Source organism: Salmo salar, chromosome ssa13 (assembly GCF_905237065.1).
Source record: "Salmo salar chromosome ssa13, Ssal_v3.1, whole genome shotgun sequence".
Lineage (NCBI taxonomy): Eukaryota > Metazoa > Chordata > Actinopteri > Salmoniformes > Salmonidae > Salmo > Salmo salar.
This window is the reverse complement of record NC_059454.1, coordinates 33,615,766-33,636,121: the sequence shown is the minus strand read 5'-3', so window position 1 is coordinate 33,636,121 and position 20,356 is coordinate 33,615,766. Positions and strand designations below refer to the sequence as shown.

Genomic DNA, 20,356 nt, shown 5'->3' with positions numbered 1-20,356 from the left:
CTTCAGGCAGCCGAGGCTAGCAAGCTAGCAGAAAGGGCCTTGGAGGGACGTCGCGACGGATGAAAGTCTGTTGTGGCCCCCTCGTGCTATTACGTCAGCAGACGGATCAACAGGGCTCCATGTGGTAAACCAGGTCAATTGGAAAAATATGTATGGTGGCCAAAGAAATTGTCTGCTGGGCCTCTTAAGCTAACAGTCCGATTTGCTCTGGACAGCTAGCAGGCTGCGGCTAACAGGCTAATGGATGGGCATTCAGGGGGATGACACGACGGCGGAGCCAGTTGAGAAAACCCATCAGGCAGATCACATCGGTGGTCCAGTCGTGATGGGTCAGGGCCGGTTGGCAAAATAGGTATTGTAGCCCAGGGAGTGGCTGATGGACCTCTATTGGCTAGCCGGGAGATGGGCATAGCAGATGGGCCTGGCAAGGCTAGATCCAGGCTAATTGGTTCTTGCTTCGAGACAGGGATGTTTGCCAGGAGTGGCCACTCGGATAGCAGCTAGCTAGCAGAAATGATCCAGGTGAAGAAAAAATAAAAAGGTTCAGAGCTTGCGGAAGGGATCCGGAGATATGGAGAAAAATAAGTCAGATTTGCTCTGGTTTGAGTCCCGCTGTGCAGACTGGTGAAAGTTGTCCATGCTAGAGGTAGCTGATGACCGCTAGCAGTGACTAGCTGACTACTAGCTAGTAGCTAGTTAGCTGGCTAGCTTCTGTTGGGGTTCCGGTTCGGAAGACGGATCAGCAGGGCTCCATGTGGTAAACCAGGCCAATTGGCAAACTAGGTATAGTGGCCAAAGAATTTGTCTGATGGGCCTCTTAAGCTAACAGTCCGAAGTGCTCTAGATAGCTAGCGGGCCGCGGTTAGCTAGTAGCCAGTTAACCGGCTAGCTGTTGATGGGAGTTCTGGTTCTTAAGTATAGGAGAGTATATTCAGTCCGTGGACGGAAAGTGATATTAAAATATATAAGAAAAAAAAACAAGGAAAAACGATGTTTACAAGGGGCAGGAAGGGACAAGACAAAACATACATCCGACTGCTATGCCATCTTGGAAGTTTACTTGAACATATTGCCAGAACATATTCTAGTCTTTGCTAGCGAAACAGTCCTGTAGCTTAGTATCCGCTTCATAGGAGCACTTCCATATTGAGAGCATCGTTGGTAGTTCCTGTTTGAGTACTTCCTTTTAAGCAGGAATCAGGAGGATAGAGTTATGGTCCGATTTGCCAAATGGAGGGCGTGGGACAGTAAAGGTGATCTAGAGTTTTTTCGCCAGTAGTTGGTAGAAATTAGTTAAGATGGATTTCAGTGTCCCTGCATTAAAATCACTGACCACTAGGAGAGACGCCTCTGGATGAGTATTTTCTTGTTTGCTTATGGCCTTATAGAGCTTGTTGAGTGCTGTCTTAGTGCAAACATCGGTTTCTGGTGGTAAATAGACAGCTACGAAAAATATAGATGAAAACTCTTTTGGTAAATAGTATGGTCTACAGCTTATCATGAAGTATTCTAACTCAGGCGAGCAGAAACTTAAGACTTCCTTAATATTAGGGATTGAGCACCAGCTGCGGTTAAGAATGAGACACACCTCAAATGGAGCTCGTCCATTTTGTTCTCCAGTGATTGTACATTCGCCAATAGAACGTAGAGGCGGTTCATGTACTGTACTCACCAACTTAGTTTCACCATGGTGCCCACACATCAGCCTCTCTTACACTGCCTTCAGCTTTTCCAAGTCTGCAGGATTAAGGCCTGGTCCGGGGTGAATAGATAGCTATCCAGTTGTACAACTGAAATGTGTCTCTCTGAATCAGAGAGGTGCGGGGGCTGCCTTAATCAACATCCATGTCTTCAGTGCACAGGGAACAGTGGGTTATTTATGCCTTTCTCAGGGGCAGAACGACAGATTTCTACCTTGTCAGCTCGGGGATTCGATCCAGCAACCTTTCGGTTACTGGCCCAACGCTCTAACCAATGGGCTACCTGCCTCCCCACTTATGTCCCATTGACTCGTTGAAGTAGAAATCTTCATTCAAATCGAGGTCAGTGATTGCTGTTCTCATGTCGAGAACTTATTTTCAGTCGAAGGAAACGATGGTGGAAACGTTATGTATGTCACGACTCCTACCGAAGGTGGCCCCCCCTCCTGCTCGGGTGGCACTCAGCGGTCATCGTCACTGGCCTACTAGCTGCCACTGATTCCCTTTTTTTTTCTCCCCCTTTTCGTTATTAGGTGCACCTGTTCCTAGTTGAGCTGATTAGCGGGCTTTATTAACCAGCACGCCCGCCTGCTCTTTGTGCGGGATTGTTTCTCTGTTTGCTTTGCTTGGTGACACTGATTTTGTATTTTGCAGTAGTGCGTGTGTTTGCGCCAACAGTGTTTTGTCCCCTGTGTTTGGGGCACCTTGTTTTGTTGTGCGCTTTGATCGCTGTTTTGGGAAGGCTTGTGTTTTAGCCGTGTGCTTATTAAAGCCACTACCCTGTATCGCTGCTTCATGCATTTGATTCCTCCAGTACGACACCCAAGCCTTACAATGTACAAGAAAAAGTTAAGATCAATGCAAAAAGACACAAAATAGCAGAATTGAGGAGTATTTCTGTACTAAAGCCCTATTGTGTGGAAAAACTCATTCTGATTGGCTAGGCCTGGCTCCCCAGTGGGTGAAATCCATAGATTAGGGCCTAATGAATTTATTTAAATTGACATATTTCCTTATATGAACTGTAACTCAGCAAAATCTTAGACATTTTTGCATGTTGCATTTATATTTTTGTACAGTATACATCCTTCATGTATTCGCCAGCAGTTCTCCTAAGCTCCATAATATGTTTAAAATGAGTTAGCCTACGGTTGCATGAAATGCCACATGAGCAAGTGTTATGGGTGAAAGATTTCTCTATTTGCCTCTAACCATTTTTCAACAGTAACCTAATGGCCAGTTTAACACTTGAAAAGAGCCAGAAGGGCAACAGTACAGCGTCCCACTTTGCAAACATCACTGAAGGCTTAAGCACTCTTCAATCTGGTTTTAAAGTGCCATTTAAAAAGGATCATAACAACGCCTCTGATGTTTGCCCTGATCTCTGCTGTATGTTACTGCATTCATGTCAGATAATCACTTTCTAAATGGTCCACATACACTGCATAATGAAGACAGCAATTTCTCTGTGAGAGTCACATTAAATAATCACACATTGCTACTTCAATTCAAATCAGAATTGTTTCACCAGATGTTATAGCATCGCTTGCGAGCATCTGATTGGTTATTTTCAGTGACCTCCTCAAATGGTATCCTCTACTTCTATAATGCTATTAGACACACCGATTCTCTCTGTTCGTTATCACTTGGTTTTGTTTAATAACATTCTATGACATACTGCAAATATTATTGACCTTTACCTACAAGTACAATCCATTATTGGAAACTGCTTTCATTTAGTAGCAATAACTTACCATTTTGTAAGCTACGTCTTTCAGAAATATATTGTGTATTTTCATATTTCTCTGCAAATTGACTCCCTTGGTTATTTCCACAGAAACTCACACAATTATCACAAAATCCCCTTGACATTCAGATAATAATTTATCTGATCAGAGGGTTTTCTCCCATCCTCAAGTTGTTCTTAGAACTCATCTCATCCAAATAAGTCAAGTGGCACTAATTTCTTGTTTATTTCTAGAAACACAAAATATGAGCAAGTTTAACAGCAGCGGCGTAGTAGCAATTGATCTCTCATTAATAAAACTTAATTTAAGGGTTGTTGAGTGTAAATGTCATACTTTGCACAAGCTTTTAATAAGACTGTTTGACTTTGGAAATTATTAGATTAAAAGTACATTGCTTCTTTGGGGTGTCTGATCTTTTCTTTCTGCAATGTCAGGCACTGAACTTACAGCCAAGCTCTAGCAGAGGTCAATGAGAACATTTGGCTTGATCTGATGTGCTCTAGACTCTGCCAATTAAAAGACATACTGTAGGAGTAAATCTGGGGTCAAACAGAAGACAAGAGGTTGCCATCTAAAGAACACCTGGAAAATACCTACCTGATTTACACAAACCTGAAATGATTAAACTGACCCTTGCTTGGCATTGCAATTATATCTCATCAGTAGCTGTGTTTAGGACAGATGCCAATGACACTGGGCTGTGCTTTCATGGCTCTGAGCCTGTAGAGCATGCCTTGGCCTATAGAGGAGAGAGATGAGGAGGAGAGCTGGAGGGAAAGAGACCTTCAGGTCAACATGTAAGCCTGGCATATTAAATCACTAAAATCAGGGCTGAGGAGCTGCAGTGTCCTTGAGGATGACCCTAGGACTCCTGGGCTGACATATCCAGCCATCCAGCTGGCCACACTGCACTCATTTCACCTACCTCTAAAGGCATGGAGCAGAGGGTCAGTAAGCAGAGAAAAGAGGGGTTCAGTGTAGTAGATCTGGAGGGGAAAGTAAAGGTGTGATCGATAGCCTCAAACGTAAAACGATCTGTTTATTGTAGCAGGCTATATCTGAGGGGACAGAGCTGCCCTGGATTTAACTCCATTATGATTGAGGTAGTTGTGGCATTGATGTACAGACAGTTCCCAAGCGGCAAAGAGTCAATCTGTACATAACCATTTCTACTAATGCACATACAGTATGCTTTCAACACTGTCTCTGGATGTTCCTGGAGACCCTTTATTCACAATTACCCATCTCATAGGATGCGTTTGAATAGGGCTCTGGTCAAAACTGTTGCACTATATGTGGAATAGGTTGCCATTTCAGACACAGCCATAGAGTGCAGATAGAACTGTCAGATCAGATTTAACTATTGCTGTATGTGAGTCAATTAGAAGTACAGGGAATACAGTAGTCCTGACTAAGATAAACCACCACAGGACATGCCACACCGCCGCAGGGTCAACACTGAAAAGACACAAAACAGGTTTTCTTAGGAACAAGATTTCACACATGACCTAGCAGCCTCCAAGAAATGTTTAACATCTTTTCAGGCCCAGTCAGGTAGGAAACGCTTGACCACAAACCCTCTAGCTGGACAAGTGCAGTGGTCTGCTTCAATAACTACAACTACATATAACCAAAACTCATTTATATACGCAGTTATTTCCTAGCTGTTTATGCTTTGTGTTGCAGTGTTTACCATAAGCTAGCATACTGAACTGGTGCTCTTGCAAGAATGGATCCTCGACCAACACAGTGAGTATGGTGGCATCCTCGGCAGGGACATTGATAATACAATCAGATTTTCCAGACTTCCCAACTATTGTCTGCAACAGCCCAGGTGAGATAGTGTTTGTTTTTGGTACATAGGCTATGTTAGTACATTTATCTTCATTTAAATGTCAACACCTCAAACTTGTGTGAAATCAATACCAATATGGACCAACTTTCCGTCCATTGTGTAACTTCAAACATTGCCTTTCAACAGCAGGAAAAAGACGAGGGTACAATTCCAGGAAACAGAGTATGTTGTCACAACAGTTCCCTGCCTCAGGTTAAATACCTGAACAGGAGTGCAATCTAAGAGGTGTGTTGTGTTTGTATGGGAGGGGGTCTTCACAGCTTGCTTGACTGTTTAATTATTGTACAGAACAAATAATAAAACTGGCAGATGTGTACAACATAAACCCTGTGTTCTGTGTAGGGATTTATTACAGACTTAGTCTATTTTACTGACTGAGGGAGGTCTGGAAAGAGATAATTAACCAGTAAATGAGAATTGATCCTTCTCTGTCTATCTGCTAATGTTGGTGTGTACAAATGTTTTTAACGGGTGGGTGTCTTATTGTTTATGCCCTTTTATTTGTTCTGTCCTGACATTGTTCTCTAGAATGATGTAATATCAGAATGAGGGCATTACATCAAAACCATGGACATTTCATACTGTTACTATACATGTATCTCATCATTTTGTTTCAACATTTCTGAAACTATATTCAACAATAAAGCAAATTAAGTGCTGCTGAAGGTCACTAATGCAATAAATAAATCTTCACACTTCTGAATGAATATGTTTTGTCCTAGTTGTCTAACGTTAAAATGGTCATTTGTAATGGAGCATCGTGACTGCCTCAGAGAAGAGAGAGTGAATTCCTCTGTGTGATGGAGGGTAGATGACTCATAGAAGCTAGCTACCATGTTGTCTGACGTGCACGTTGACTGGATGATGTCCAACCTTCTTACTGTAGCTCTCTGTCACTGCTTCAGGCCAGGTAGAGGATATGGCATGGCACCGGAGGGAATTGAGCAGACATAGAAAATCTCAGATCAACACAACTTGACTATCATTATGCTAACATTGCAGTGCATTTACATTTCTTAGTGGTTATGTTTTTACTGTCATCATTCAGGCAATGTTCAATAGTGTGTAGGGTTAAAAACAGAGAGTATGTCCATTTATCACAACATACTTGCTGATATATACCATCACTCCAACGTCCTACTTGTCACTTCTCCATCAAATTTCACTACTCCCAGAATCAATAACTGTCATGCCTCCATCGATCACATTAATTCAAATATATTTCCCCTACTAACAACTGTGTAGTCTGTCTCTCTTGTGACCACTCATCCATCTTTACAACTACAAATCTACATGCATTGCATACATCTTCAGACAGTAGGTCACAGAATGTTATTTGGTTGATGGGTAGATTTTCCAGGGGAGACAGCTGCAAGCGACTAATCCTGAGTTATTTTTGAGGAAACTGTGCGATACCATGGCTTTGCTGCTTGGATTCTGTTTTGGAGATGTGGTTGTTTAAAGATGAGTATCTGGAACGCATAGGCTTAGTGTTAGATTTCGAGACAGGGGGAGTGCTGTAGTGGCATCTATGAGACAAGTTCACAGGACATAAGATGACATCAATGGTTTTGATGTAAGCATATGGACAGTTTGTAAATGTAGACCAAAATCAAAAGACTTACTGACAATTTACAGTGTCACAAATTCAAGGAGTGAGCTTCAAGGAGTGCTGAAGAAGTGATGTACAGTAATTGGAGAAAATACCAACATTAAATTAGGAGCATGATTGTAACACTGGATTTTCTCCAAAACAATCCCCTCTTTTCACAGGGGGAAGGGTAAGAGGATACTTGATAAACACAGTGTTGAACATTATTCATGTTGTATGACTACTGTGTTAGAAAAAAAATTATTTAAGCTATCATGCCTTGAGAATACACAATGTCAAATGACTATGCAGAGGGTCAGAACATTGGAGCTGTTATCACAGGTGTAGCTTGTCTTGTGTTCCTACCAAAGCACTGTACATGTATATCTCCTCTGCTGTTAAAATCAGTGCAGATGGTGTTAGTCTCCACAGAGTTCTCTCAGGAAGTTACATTTTTTTTACCATCCATTTAAAAAACAAACTCGACATCCTCCCCTCCCCACCATGCAACATTCACTCTGCAGACCTGCAAACTTACGGTAATTAAATGCCACAAATTAATTTGAGTGAAACCAAGCGTCTCCACACAGCGAGCAGTGCACATGTGGAGACCACCGCACCGTGCCCCTTCACTACTATGGATGGTGATTAGCAGCTGTTGTTCCAGCTTCCTGTGATGGGATTTGCACACAGAATCGGCAAAACTAAGAAAAAAGAGAGCAGAACTAAGAGGCAAGGGACATGTTTCTGGGCACACTTCCCTCTTGGATGTACTGGGACTTGACCGCTGGACCCAGGGTCGGCTAAGCGACTTGAGTCTGAACTAGTCCTGTAATAAAGGAGTGGTCCGCTATGGCCGGAGCTCTATATGGAAGGGAACGACCACAATGAACAGTTAGAAAGACAGCTGCAAGGATCAGGTCTTCCCGACTGTAAAAGTCTGGTTGAGTGACACTGCGCAACCACTGGCCTGTAAACCTGCAGAAAACAATTTCCTGCAAGTATTTTGAGACGCTCGTTTGCTTTTCTTCCCTTGTTGGCTTTGCCTGCATGGGATTTTAAATGTCACATGCGAGTAGAGAATTCACTCCTTGGATTTATTGGGCATGGATGGGTGGGTAAAGGGCTGGAATGGCTGGCTTGAATGACCTGATTTTGTGTGGCTACACCAATTTTCACTTAGTGCAGAATAGGAGTCCACATAGAAAGAAACAATTATTCTTAATTACCACAGAGCTACAATGCTGAGGATCCATGAAGGTGACAGGACACACCTTGGCAGGCCTGTCTCAAGAGTGATAAAGAGAGCTACTGGCTACTGAGGTAGCTACTGAGAGCTACTAGCTTTTGTGTAGTTGTGCTTCAGCTCACACAGTTGCCATCTTCATTCAGTCTAGTTTTGCCAAATACTCAGCTACTTTCTTGCCAAATTAATTCTCAAAGGTATCCCATTGAAAATAATTCTGGTTCCCCACATTCCCTACAGCACAGGCATTCTACAGATTCCTGTAAATGTCTGCCCAGCATCCTGCAAACAGAGCAGAGGCATCCTTTCATCACATTTTCCAAATTGATTTATTTTTGTGTAAGGTTTTTACAGTCCATGATGGTTCCTGCGTTAATCCAGAGAGAATGCTGTCTCAACATGTTGAGATGCTGAGAAGAGGAAGGTACAGTGTCTGAGGGTCTACAATCTCTGTCTCTAATGAGGGAAGAGACAGGGGCTGCAAAGTCTCTCTGCTTCACAGACAGCACAAAAAACAGCTAGTTAACCCTCCTTTTACAGCTAACTACAGGCTCCCCTGTCTTCTCCTCTAAACTACTCTCACCTCCCTCCCCTCTACTCTCTGAATACATCTTCCCTGCTGCTTAGAAGGCAGAGGTACAGGCATGTGTGTAGGCTGTTTGTGCCTTAGCAGACTGTACACCTCGGTGGAGGTGGCCGAAGCGCCCGTTCTTCTTTGAGAACATATGGTTATGTCTCAGCAACTCAACAGTGGCACTTGATCCCACCTTCATGCCCATGTGACAGCTACAGTGCTGATACAGTAGCCTACACAAGACCGAGTTAAGAGCTGACATGCACAGGGCCAGACGACATCTCCAAGACATGATCACAAAGCTGGATGCCTTATTAAAACCAGCCTTGTCGTTAGTGTGTAATCAATTGCAGTCGCTATAGTGTCATAACCAGCCCTCTGCAAATTAGCCTGGGCGCTAGGACACTTTGCTCCTGCTTATGTTGCAGTAAAATGCTCAACTGATGAGAACATCACAGAGCATGAGCAGGCAGGGCCAACCATGGAGGGAGGGAGCTTTCAAACCCCAACTGGATCCCCAGGCGGACATTACGTAAACTGGGAATAAAATATTCATACAACACAATAGGGACGGGATCCTGCCTACTGCTCCAGAGTGCTGAGTAAACACTTTACCCAGCCTCAGCTGCTCTAAGACTGTGAGAGGGAAGTGGGGGGAAAAGAATGAACCATTCTGATAACAATAGCAAGCATGCAGTGTGTTATGGCCACTACCCTTAGGCATGGCAAGAAGAAGGGTTGGGACCCAAACTGCTTGTTCAAATCAAACAAAATATGGATGTGGCAGATCCCCTGACCTCGGCACAGGAAACAGTTGACTCACCAAGAGTTTACTGGGTATAGCTTATGTGCGGCTGGGAACAGTCCTATCCTCAGCTAGTCTGCCAGGGTTGAGAAGCTGGCCTACTTTCTGCTTTTAAAATAAAGAAAAAGGTGCAACAGTTAAGTGTAAAACACCTGAAATTGTCCATGTTGAGGTAAAAATGGTCAGTAAAATCTCCCCGACCCTGTTATGACATTGAAAAGGGAGTGTGTAGCCTACTGACTGTCATTATCTAGAGCTCACCGAGAGCCCCGTTTCCATTGGCACTTTGACGTCATCCCAGGTTGGGCTGGCCTTGGGGGGCTAGCTCAAATTGCATTCCTACTGCATCCAGAAATTTGAAATTATGTCATGTTGCTAGGTAGCCAATATGTGACTGCAGTTGGCTTTGTTAATGTTGCTAGCTAGCTAGCTAGCAAGATGTTGATGAACTGTATTCAACCTCACCATGGTGTAACTAATGTTACCCTATACTACTACTAGTACCAGCTAGACACAGAGCCATGCATTTAGCTTGCTGACGTTAGCTAGCTAGCTAAACGGTTAGCATTGTCGCTAGCATAACAGGCTAGCTAGCGTAATTCCTACCTTGATTCTTCCTTGACATGTCATTGGCTATTACCTAGCTAGCTAACCAAGCAAACCAGATGACGGGTTTGATATGATGTAGCTAAGTAGCTAGCTTTCAATATGACCTGGACGGCTAAAATTCTTGCTAGCTCACGTTCAACTCTGAAACAGCTAACCGAGGGTTGACTGTTTTAATATAAGTTTATTGTGTAGTACAAAAATTAATACAGGATCTAGCTATGGTGAAAATGTGTGTCATGTCTGACTACTGCAGTACTGCTTGTCCATGTGCTAGCTAACAGCAACAAGCCCTGATGAGCTAGCTAAACATTGTGTCAGCATCCAGCAGTGATCAGCTTGGTGATTGCATAGTAACGGCGTCAGCAGCCCAAATTCTAATCGAGCTAACACCAGTTGTGAAACTGGGCTGCGCTGCCCCCGGTTTCCTTCGACCCAGCTAGAATTTGAGAATTTCATTCGAGCCAGCTTTTAATTTCACCCTAATTTGGCACTAATTTTAATTGCCAGTGGAAACGGGGCTCTAGTGACCTGCACTTAATTGGTGTACCACTTGGCGATGAGCCCTTCATCACTGTAACTGAATTAGAAACGAGAGCAATCTGAAACCAGTGCAATCTGAAATCAGTGCAATCTTCTCCACACATCTTTCTGAAGACTGCCTCCCACTTTGATCAAATCTCTTACCGCCATCATCCAATCATCTGAAGAACACACACTCATTCCTCAACAGCGAGGATGAGAGAGACAAAAACATAGGTTGTGCAGATGAAAGATACAGTATCAAGTCAAGTTCTTGAAATAATTAGAAACAAGAGGAGTATGTATCTGCTGCAATACCACCCTCATTCACTAATGAAGAGGAGCCATTATATCGAGCTAATGATGGTGATGTGATCCTGGCGGAAGCAGGCTGAGGTAGGCCAGCATGGTGTGAGCACAGCACTGGTTATTATATCTTTACCCCAAACACAGACTGCTACTGTCAGCTACTGCAGTAGAGTGTCTCCCAATGATCCTTGTTGACTTTTAAGTTCTGGGGACATTTCCCAGCTTCTCAATTTGATATTCAAATGATATTTGCACAGAGCTCAAAAGGGTACTTATCAGAGCACATAGCCTTGGAAATCACAACGAGGTGCATAGCTGCTTTCTGGCTTTTATTCAGTATAATTGCAGTACAAATACAGAACAGGCGGCTTTTTGTGCAGGGGGCGATTACAGTACATGCTCGCCACGGAGGTGACCTGAGAAGCTAAGAACACTGATTACACACAGTTTAAATCCAACCAGTTTATGCTCTGCATGCCCCCAAGCATTATCTGTTACTGTCACTGTCTGGCACTGTGAACACAATACAGAGAACACAGATCGCTGTGCTGATATTGTATTATGGGAATTATGTTATTCAAACAAGCCTCAAGCATCCAGTCTTCCTTCCGATGTTCCAAATGTTCTATGAGCGTCATAATATTGTAGCTACATTATAACACAGCCCAACTGTTGGCCCATTGTTTTGCCTGGCATTTTCATCATTCCTGTGACAGCTTTGTGTTGGTATTATGAAAGGGCCTGTCTTCTTGTGTTTGTGTTTACTTTTGTTTTCACACTGGCACGTTATGTTTGGATCCTGAGAGCAAACATAATACTGTTGAGGCTCGTTTTAGATCTTTAATAAGTGTTGAACGAGCTCAAATGGTTACATGCATGACTTGCCCTATTTAATTAGAGGCAAAACACCACTAAGGACTCTTCCCAAATTAATGTCATTATGGGGAGAGGCTGATGACTAATGATGAGCCTCAACTGTCAGAACAGTGAAAAATATGCCTGGTTCTAAATGGGACTTTTATAGAACTTACAAACCACAAAGACCACATCCAACTGAGGCAAACGCAGATGGCCAACATACAGGCAGAAGACTATGTTGGTTTGATAAAAAATAATATTTTGGAATATGATTTTGAATTGGTTTAATGAGGGGATTGAACCCTGGGGTGAAAATAGATTACATTTTCTCCCGGTACAGGACTTCCTATGGGTTTATGCTCTTGCCTAATCATAGAATTACATATAAAATCCCTATTAATTCAATAGGATCTCTGTGGGCCTAGTTGTAAAAATCTGTCATTTAACCTTTAAAATGTATTACCTTTTATTGTGGCATAAACCCAACCAGTCATGATGTTTTCATCTGTTTGTCAAACAATCACTTCAGAAGGCTCCTTTACTAGGCTACCCTCGCACGTTCATCCACTCACAACATATTTCTAGCCTCCGAACAGTGGTGAATGGAAAGAGACATCTGTTACACAAAACACCAGAAAGTGTAAGGACATTTGGCGATTGTCATTAGGCCAGAATGTATGTGTCTACTGCTGTCCACACGCGTCTTGGTTTCGGCCAATCATCTCTGCCTTGGCAAAATTTCTGTGTTCTCATCTGACCACATCACATTTTAGAGCATAGGCTATATCACACGTTTTCAAGTCCTTTCGCTTATTTATCATGCCTCTGACATGCAGTAATGATTAATAATGGTGTAATAGCCCCCAGATATTTTGGCTCATGTTTTACCGGTACGGCGTACCCCACTATTTATTTTGCAAGGACTCTGTACCGGACTGTACCGCCTTACTTTCATCCCTGTGTGAACCTAATTCCTCACATAAATGAGTTGATGCCCATACAAGAGCGACATGGTGCATTTTCACAGACACAGAGCATTCCTGAAATGTGAGATATTGAATACGCCTCTAGCTACACTATGTAATATCACCTTAGAGAGAAGACATGGAGTAAAAGTCTATAGAAAATGCGGGGAGTGTTTTTATCACATCAACATTTCCATAATGTTGGAAAATGACAGAATAGATCTTTATCCTTTCATGAAGAAAATTAAAAACACTTTTACCAGTAAAAGCAACCTAGCCTTTTGATGACACCTATTACAAATAATCATACATGAATCAGGCAATAGCGTCAGCTACAGATTTCTGTTACATTGCTTTCATTGCAGCCTCGCTCGCATTCTCACTTGCAGAGCGTGCTGCCTGCCAGCCTACAAACGAATGTTGAGAGAGACTACTTTCATAGGCGCCGCCATCATTCACAGCCATTAACCAATATGTGTAAGGCACTTACCCTGAAGAGGCGCAGGATGTTGGCCACCATGATTGACACGGAGCTGGCGGAGGCCCCGATGACGCCCACCACCCTCTCAGGCTTGGTGATGATGGGCGGCCCGCCACTCAGGCATTTGATGTCCGTCCCGTCCTTCTCGATGAGCGCCTGGACAAAGGTGAGCGACTGCTCCAGGGCGTGGGTGTCCCGTGAACAGGTGTCCAGGATCCTGGCCCCCAGAGTGATGTTGGGCAGCAGCTCGTGGTCATTGTTGATGCGGTCCAAGGCGAACAGCATGGCCTCCAGTCTGTGGATCCCCTTTTCCTTCTTCAGCTCCCCACAGGCTTTCCCATTGTTGCCTCTGGCGTGTACAGGAAAGAGCCCACCCAGTGAGATATCCCCGTCAATGCGGATGGAGTTGAGGTGTGTGTGGCCAGGTGTCTTTGGCTTGGCCCCCAGGACTACTAGGATACAGCAGGTCAGGAGCAGAACCTGACAGGGCCCAGCCGGACCACCTCTGTGGCAGTCAGTCTGCCCCCTCTTCATACAGCTTCCCAGAAGAGTCATGACAGAAGGCTATGTTAAACCCGCAACCAACTAAATTGAGTCCCTTTAAAAAAATACCCAAACAAATGTCCTAAAGGTTAACAGCAATATCCCTCAGAGCACAGAACTCTCTTCAGAAGTCTCTTCTCATGTCTCTCAGCTTTGACACTATCTCAGTAATACTAATTAGCTTTCTCTCTCGCTCTCTTTCTCCACTTCCTTGTGGGATATTCTCTCTCCCTGCAGTTGGGGTATGGAGACGGTGTGGAGTTACTAAACAGTTTTGACTGAGGTGGGAGTGAGTCTGTGGAGAGCCATCTCAAGGGGCATTAGAGAGAACAAAGGTGGGAGATAAGCCTTCTTTTCTCCACTCTTCCAGAGCCAGTCAGGGGCGTTTAGCTTCTCTCTGGCTCACCCCCCTGGAGCAGGCAGAAAGTCCTCAGTCAGCCCGAGCAGACCTGCAGGTACTCAAACATGGCCTCCCTCCTCGAGCTCAGAAAGACAGCAGACTTCTGAAAGATAAAAGGAGAAAGGGATGAGATTCTGAGAAAAAGGGGGAGAAAGGGAGAGCTCTGTTAAAAAAAGAATGAGAGATGAAATGGGATTTCATTGGTCTGATCAACAATAGATTTCTCAGTGAGGGGGTTTGCTGCATATTAGTTTCCCACATGGTTCTTATAACAATTCTATCTCAATTGTCGTTAGCTCCCACGCACTGCTTTTCAAATCAGTGAAACATGAAAGACATTTTTCACTAACTCTCTACTGTGATGAAGCAGATAATAAGCAGAGTCATGCTTCTTCAATGCTTTTGCATTTGTTAAACATATCTGAGCATAAACAACAACATTGGAGGGTCACGGTTTCTATCAAATAGTGAATCCAGATATTCAAACAGAAAAATCACCAAGTCTAATACTGCAGTCGTATAAATGTTTTTTTTCCATTTCACACCCTTGCTTCACTTGCTATTAGAGCACTGTTATGAATTATTCTCATAAGGCCTGGAGTATAACTGACTCAGAGCCTAAGCGGCACGAGTCCATAGGCTGCTTCGTAACCACGTCCCGCTTTCTTCATGTGGAGAGCAGAATCTCTCCAGGGTGTTTTACTGAAGGCTTATAAAATATCCCGCCTCAGATGGAGAGCACAGGACGTTCATAATCAAAGTAGGAATATCACTTAACTGATGAAGACATTTGCTTGGACCCCACATTCCCCTCGCTCAATTCTCCTCTCCAAACCCATCATCTCAGCTGTATGGCTTCTGTCTCTATTTGAACATATTGGTGTGTGTGTGTGTGTGTGTGTGTGTGTGTGTGTGTGTGTGTGTGTGTGTGTGTGTGTGTGTGTGTGTGTGTGTGTGTGTGTGTGTGTGTGTGTGTGTGTGTATTTCGTCCCCCCCACAGCAGGCTCTCCTCTTCCACTGTGCCAGACTAATAAAGTGGTGGATGTATGCCCAGTGGGAAAGACCTGCAGCTGAGTCTGTTTCTTCTCTCCCCCTCTGTCTGTGTATCTCTTTCTCTTCTACCTCTCTCTCCACCCACTCTCTCTTCCTTTCTTTCATTGGCTGTCCCATGCATAGACAATCAGTCCAACAGCAACTACATCTGCAACAACCTCATACAGCTGTCAGCCATGCCTGGCTTGTCCTGTGATGGAGGCTAGGAAGGGCATCTGGCAGGAAACAGGTCAACATAAAAGGAGATACATGCTGCTCCTTAACCCCAACAATGGGTAGTAGGGTGCCGCTGTTGTGGCTTTGATGTCCCTGATTAGAGTAGGAAGTAGGAGGAAGACAGAGGTCAAATAAGGGAATAGATGCTTTTCTGCAGAACCCTATCAGCCTACAACAGGATTTACAATATACTGTATCGGGCTGCCTTACTATGCTGTCATGCCTCGTGAATTATAGACAGCAAATCAAATGATAAAAATGCCCCGCTCCAGTAACTGTACAGTAAAAAGATACAGAGAGAGGCCTAGCTGCTTTGTGCTGGCTTGTCCTGTCCTGCTGGAATCCAAAGGGAGATCTTATAGATCAGTCTCCTATAACACAGCATCCATAATGGATGAAGGCTTCCCAGGCTTCCCAGGCTCAGCTGAAGCACAACATCTAGTTCTGGAGAGAGGGATGAGAGGGGGAAGAAAGTGAAGCAGATGCAGCTCAGGGTCCATGGAGGATTAGGGCTGGCTTGGCAGAGCACAAGGGAGACTCACTCCCTCCCTCCTCAAATGAGGCTGGGAAGAAACCAATGTCTTCAATAAATAAGGAAAATGGTTTTCAATGCTGTGATGGAGATGGCCTAGCTAACCTCTTACATCTAGACGTTCCGCTAGCGCAACACCTGCTCCAATATCCAATGATGGGCGTGGCGCGAAATACAAATTCCTCTAAAATCCGAAAACTTCAATTTTTCAAACATATGACTATTTTACAGCATTTTAAAGACAAGACTCTCGTTAATCTAACCACACTGTCCAATTTCAAAAAGGCTTTACAGCGAAAGCAAAACATTAGATTATGTCAGCAGAGTACCCAGCCAGAAATAATCAGACTACCCATTTTTCAAGCTAGCATATAATGTCACAAAAAACAAAACCACAGCTAAATGCAGCACTAACCTTTGATGATCTTCATCAGATGACAACCCTAGGACATTATGTTATACAATGCATGCATGTTTTGTTCAATCAAGTTCATATTTATATCAAAAACCAGCTTTTTTACATTAGCATGTGACGTTCAGAACTAGCTTACCCCCCGCAAACCTCCGGTGAATTTACTAAATTACTCACGATAAACGTTCACAAAAAACATAACAATTATTTTAAGAATTATAGATACAGAACTCCTCTATGCACTCGATATGTCCGATTTTAAAATAGCTTTTCGGTGAAAGCACATTTTACAATATTCTCAGTAGATAGCCCGGCATCACAGGGCTAGCTATTTAGACACCGACCAAGTTTAGCACTCACCAAAATCAGATTTACTATTAGAAAAGTTTGATTACCTTTGATGTTCTTCGTCAGAATGCACTCCCAGGACTTCTACTTCAATAACAAATGTTGGTTTGGTCCAAAATAATCCATCGTTATATCCAAATAGCGGCGTTTTGTTCGTGCGTTCCAGACACTATCCGAATGGTAAATAAGGGTCGTGCGCATGGCGCATTTCGTGGCAAAAGATTTCTAAATATTTCATTACCGTACTTCGAAGCATGTCAACCGCTGTTTAAAATCAATTTTTATGCAATTTTTCTCGTAAAAAAGCGATAATATTCCGACCGGGAATCTGCGTTTTGGTAAATAGAGGGAAAAACAGAAAGACGGGGGCGGCCAGTGCACGCGCCTAAGCCCACTGTCCCCTGATCGGCCACTTGACAAAAACGCGATACTGTGTTTCAGCCAGGGCTTTGAATTACGTCATTCAGCTTTTTCCCGGGCTCTGAGAGCCCATTGGAGCTGTAGGAAGTGTCACGTAACAGCAGAGATCCTTTGTAATGGATAGAGATGACAAAGAAGGCCAAGAAATGGTCAGACAGGGTACTTCCTGTACAGAATCTTCTCAGGTTTTGGCCTGCCAAATGAGTTCTGTTATACTCACAGACACCATTCAAACAGTTTTAGAAACTTTGGAGTGTTTTCTATCCAAAGCTAATAATTATATGCATATTCTAGTTTCTGGGCAGGAGTAATAATCAGATTAAATCGGGTACGTTTTTTATCCAGCCGTGAAAATACTGCCCCCTAGCCATAACAGGTTAAAGAGGACCTGTTAAAAAATAGTAAAGCCTTTTGTCCGACTGTGAATAGTTAGCATGTTGCTAGCTAATCTATCTCAGGAAGATGCTTAGGCCACTCCATACCTACTCCATTCATAGACGCTAAGTAACTTTAGCGCGTATTGATGAAGGTACACTATATATACAAAAGTATGTGAACACCCCTTCAAATTAGTGGATTTGGATATTTCAGCCACACCAGTTGCTGACAGGTGTATAAAATCGAGGACACCGCCATGCAATCTCCATAGACAAACATTGGCAGTAGAATGGCCTTACTGAAGAGCTCAGTGACTTTCAACGTGACACCGTCATAGGATGCCACCTTTCCAACAAGTCAGTTTGTCAAATTTATGCCCTGCTAGAGCGGCCCCGGTTAACTGTAAGTGTTGTTATTGTGAAGTGGAAACGTCTATGAACAACAACGGCTTAGCCACAAAGTGGTAGGCCACACAAGCTCACAGAACGGGATCGCCGAGTGCTGAAGCCCGTTGCCTGGAAACACCATCTGTCCTCGGACGCAACACCCGCTACTAGGTTCCAAACTACCTCTGAAAGCAACGTCAGCACAAGAACTGTTCGTCGGGAGCTTCATGGAATAGGTTTCCATGGCCGAGCAGCCGCACACAAGCCTAAGATCACCATGTGCAGTGCCAAGCGTTGGCTGGAGTGGTGTAAAGCTCAACGCCATTGGACTCTGGAGCAGTGGAAAAACGTTCTCTTGAGTGATGAATCACGCTTCACCATCTGGGTTTGGACAAATCTGGGTTTGGCAGATGCCAGGAGAACGCTACCTGCCCCAATGCATAGTGCCAACTGTGACGTTTGGTGGAGGAGGAATAATGGTCTGGGGCTTGTTTTCATGGTTCGGGCTAGGTCTCTTAGTTCCAATGAAGAGAAAGCTTAACACTTCAGCAAACAATGACATTCTAGACGATTCTGTGCTTCCAACTTTGTGGCATTAGTTTGGGGAAGGCCCTTTCCTGTTTCAGCATGACAATGCCCCTATGCACAAAGCGAGGTCCATACAGAAATGGTTTGTTGAGATCGGTGTGAAAGAACTTGACTGGCCTGCACATAGCCCTGACCTCAACCCCATTGAACACCTTTGGGATGAATTGGAAAGCTGACTGCGAGCCAGGCTTAATCGCTCAACATAAGTGCCTGATCTCACTAATGCTTTTGTGGCTGAATGGAAGCAAGACCCCGCAGCAATGTTCCAACATCGAGTGGAAAGCCTTCCCAGAAGTGTGGAGGCTGTTATAGCAGCAAAGGGGGGACCAGCTCCATATTAATGCCCATGATTTTGGAATGAGATGTTTGACGAGCAGGTGTCCACATACTTTTGGTCACTTAGTGTATCTTCTTCCCATTGGGACTTTTGTTAAGAGGCCCGATGCTTGCTGTAAACACGCATCACTTGCGGTACTGGTTTTGGAAACATATCTTTCATATCAGCATTGAATCATTTTCAAAAAAGAAACGGTTCAATTACTACACACTTTTATAAGGTTAGGGTTCCCATACGACCATATTTCCATGTTACAGCATTTGTTTATGGAAAACAGATGAAAGACAGTCGACTACCTGTGCTAATTAGCTATTTGTGTCTCAGAACACCTGCATGTAAACGGAAGACAGGCGCTACAAACTTGTCACTGAAAAATACTTTTGGTTGCAAAGAAAACGGTTAAAACAGTCTACAGTATGTGCATATTTTGCATTTGTGAAATTATTTTGATTTGATATGAAAGTAGAGGGCTTTTTGTTTCTAGAACCATACTGCAATTGAGAATCGATTCCCGTTTAGATGGAGTGTATGGCTGTTTTGGCTGCCAGAGCCAATTAGCCTCTGAACAGAACATGTAAGGTCCTTGGACTATAAGGAGTAAAGTTTGGCTCCTTTAGTCCAATATTGGGCCAGGTAGACCCCGTCAGTGCCAAGAGAGTTATATTGGCAGGAATGCCGGCTTAGGCCTAGTCCTTTTTATTACTCGACCCTTTCAGGTATTTCTTTGTTTTGTAAGTCTTTTTGAACCTTTTTCAGTAACCTCAATTTTGTATCACCTAATAAATAAAGCTACACCTGATTTTACCCCTTTAACTTTGCCTCCTTTTGCATCATACCCTCATGGCTGTAAGACCTGTGACTGTTTTCACAAATCTGTACCCAGAAGGTAATGATCTTCCTGAGTGGCCTGTACTCTATGTGTTACCTCAGCTGCAAACAGAATTACAACATTATGTGGGTGGCCTGAAAATAATCTCTCTACCCAGGGTAATCAGCTCTTTTGATAATTCTCTATGAGATCATAATCTAAGCATAATAATTCAACCTGGACTCAGCGGTAGAAGTAACATAGTAAATGTAAATCCTGGACACCCCAATTAATATGAAATGCTTAATTTTGTATGGCATGTATTAATTTGTGGATGTCCATCATCCATTTCGTATGATATGTTACGAATTGCTATTCATATGATACGTTACGAATTCCAATTTGTTGTGGCTAACGTTAGCTAGGTGGCTAACACTAATGTTAATTAGGTGGCTAAAGTTAGCTAGGCTAGGAGTTAAGGTTAGGGTTAAGGTTAGGAGTTAGGTTAAAGGGTTACGGTTAGGGAAGAGTTAGCTAACATGCTAGGTAGTTTCAAAGTAGCTAAAAAGTTGTAAGTAGTTGCAAAGTTGCTAATTAGCTAAAATGCTGAAGTTGTCCATGATGAGATTGGAACATGCAACCTTTGGGTTGCTAGACCAACCACCCTACCAACCA

At 43.4% G+C, this 20,356-nt stretch overlaps 1 protein-coding gene across 1 annotated transcript in view; it reads right to left on the bottom strand.

The window, feature by feature from the left end:
* LOC106567287 (metabotropic glutamate receptor 4) overlaps positions 1 to 20,356 on the bottom strand; it is a 331,632-nt gene that overhangs the window by 240,398 nt on the left and 70,878 nt on the right. Inside the window, exon 2 of the mRNA XM_045693162.1 lies at positions 13,270 to 14,306. Coding sequence (XP_045549118.1) covers positions 13,270 to 13,815 — 546 coding nt within the window. The 5' untranslated portion in view covers positions 13,816 to 14,306. The remainder of the gene's footprint in view (positions 1 to 13,269; positions 14,307 to 20,356) is intronic.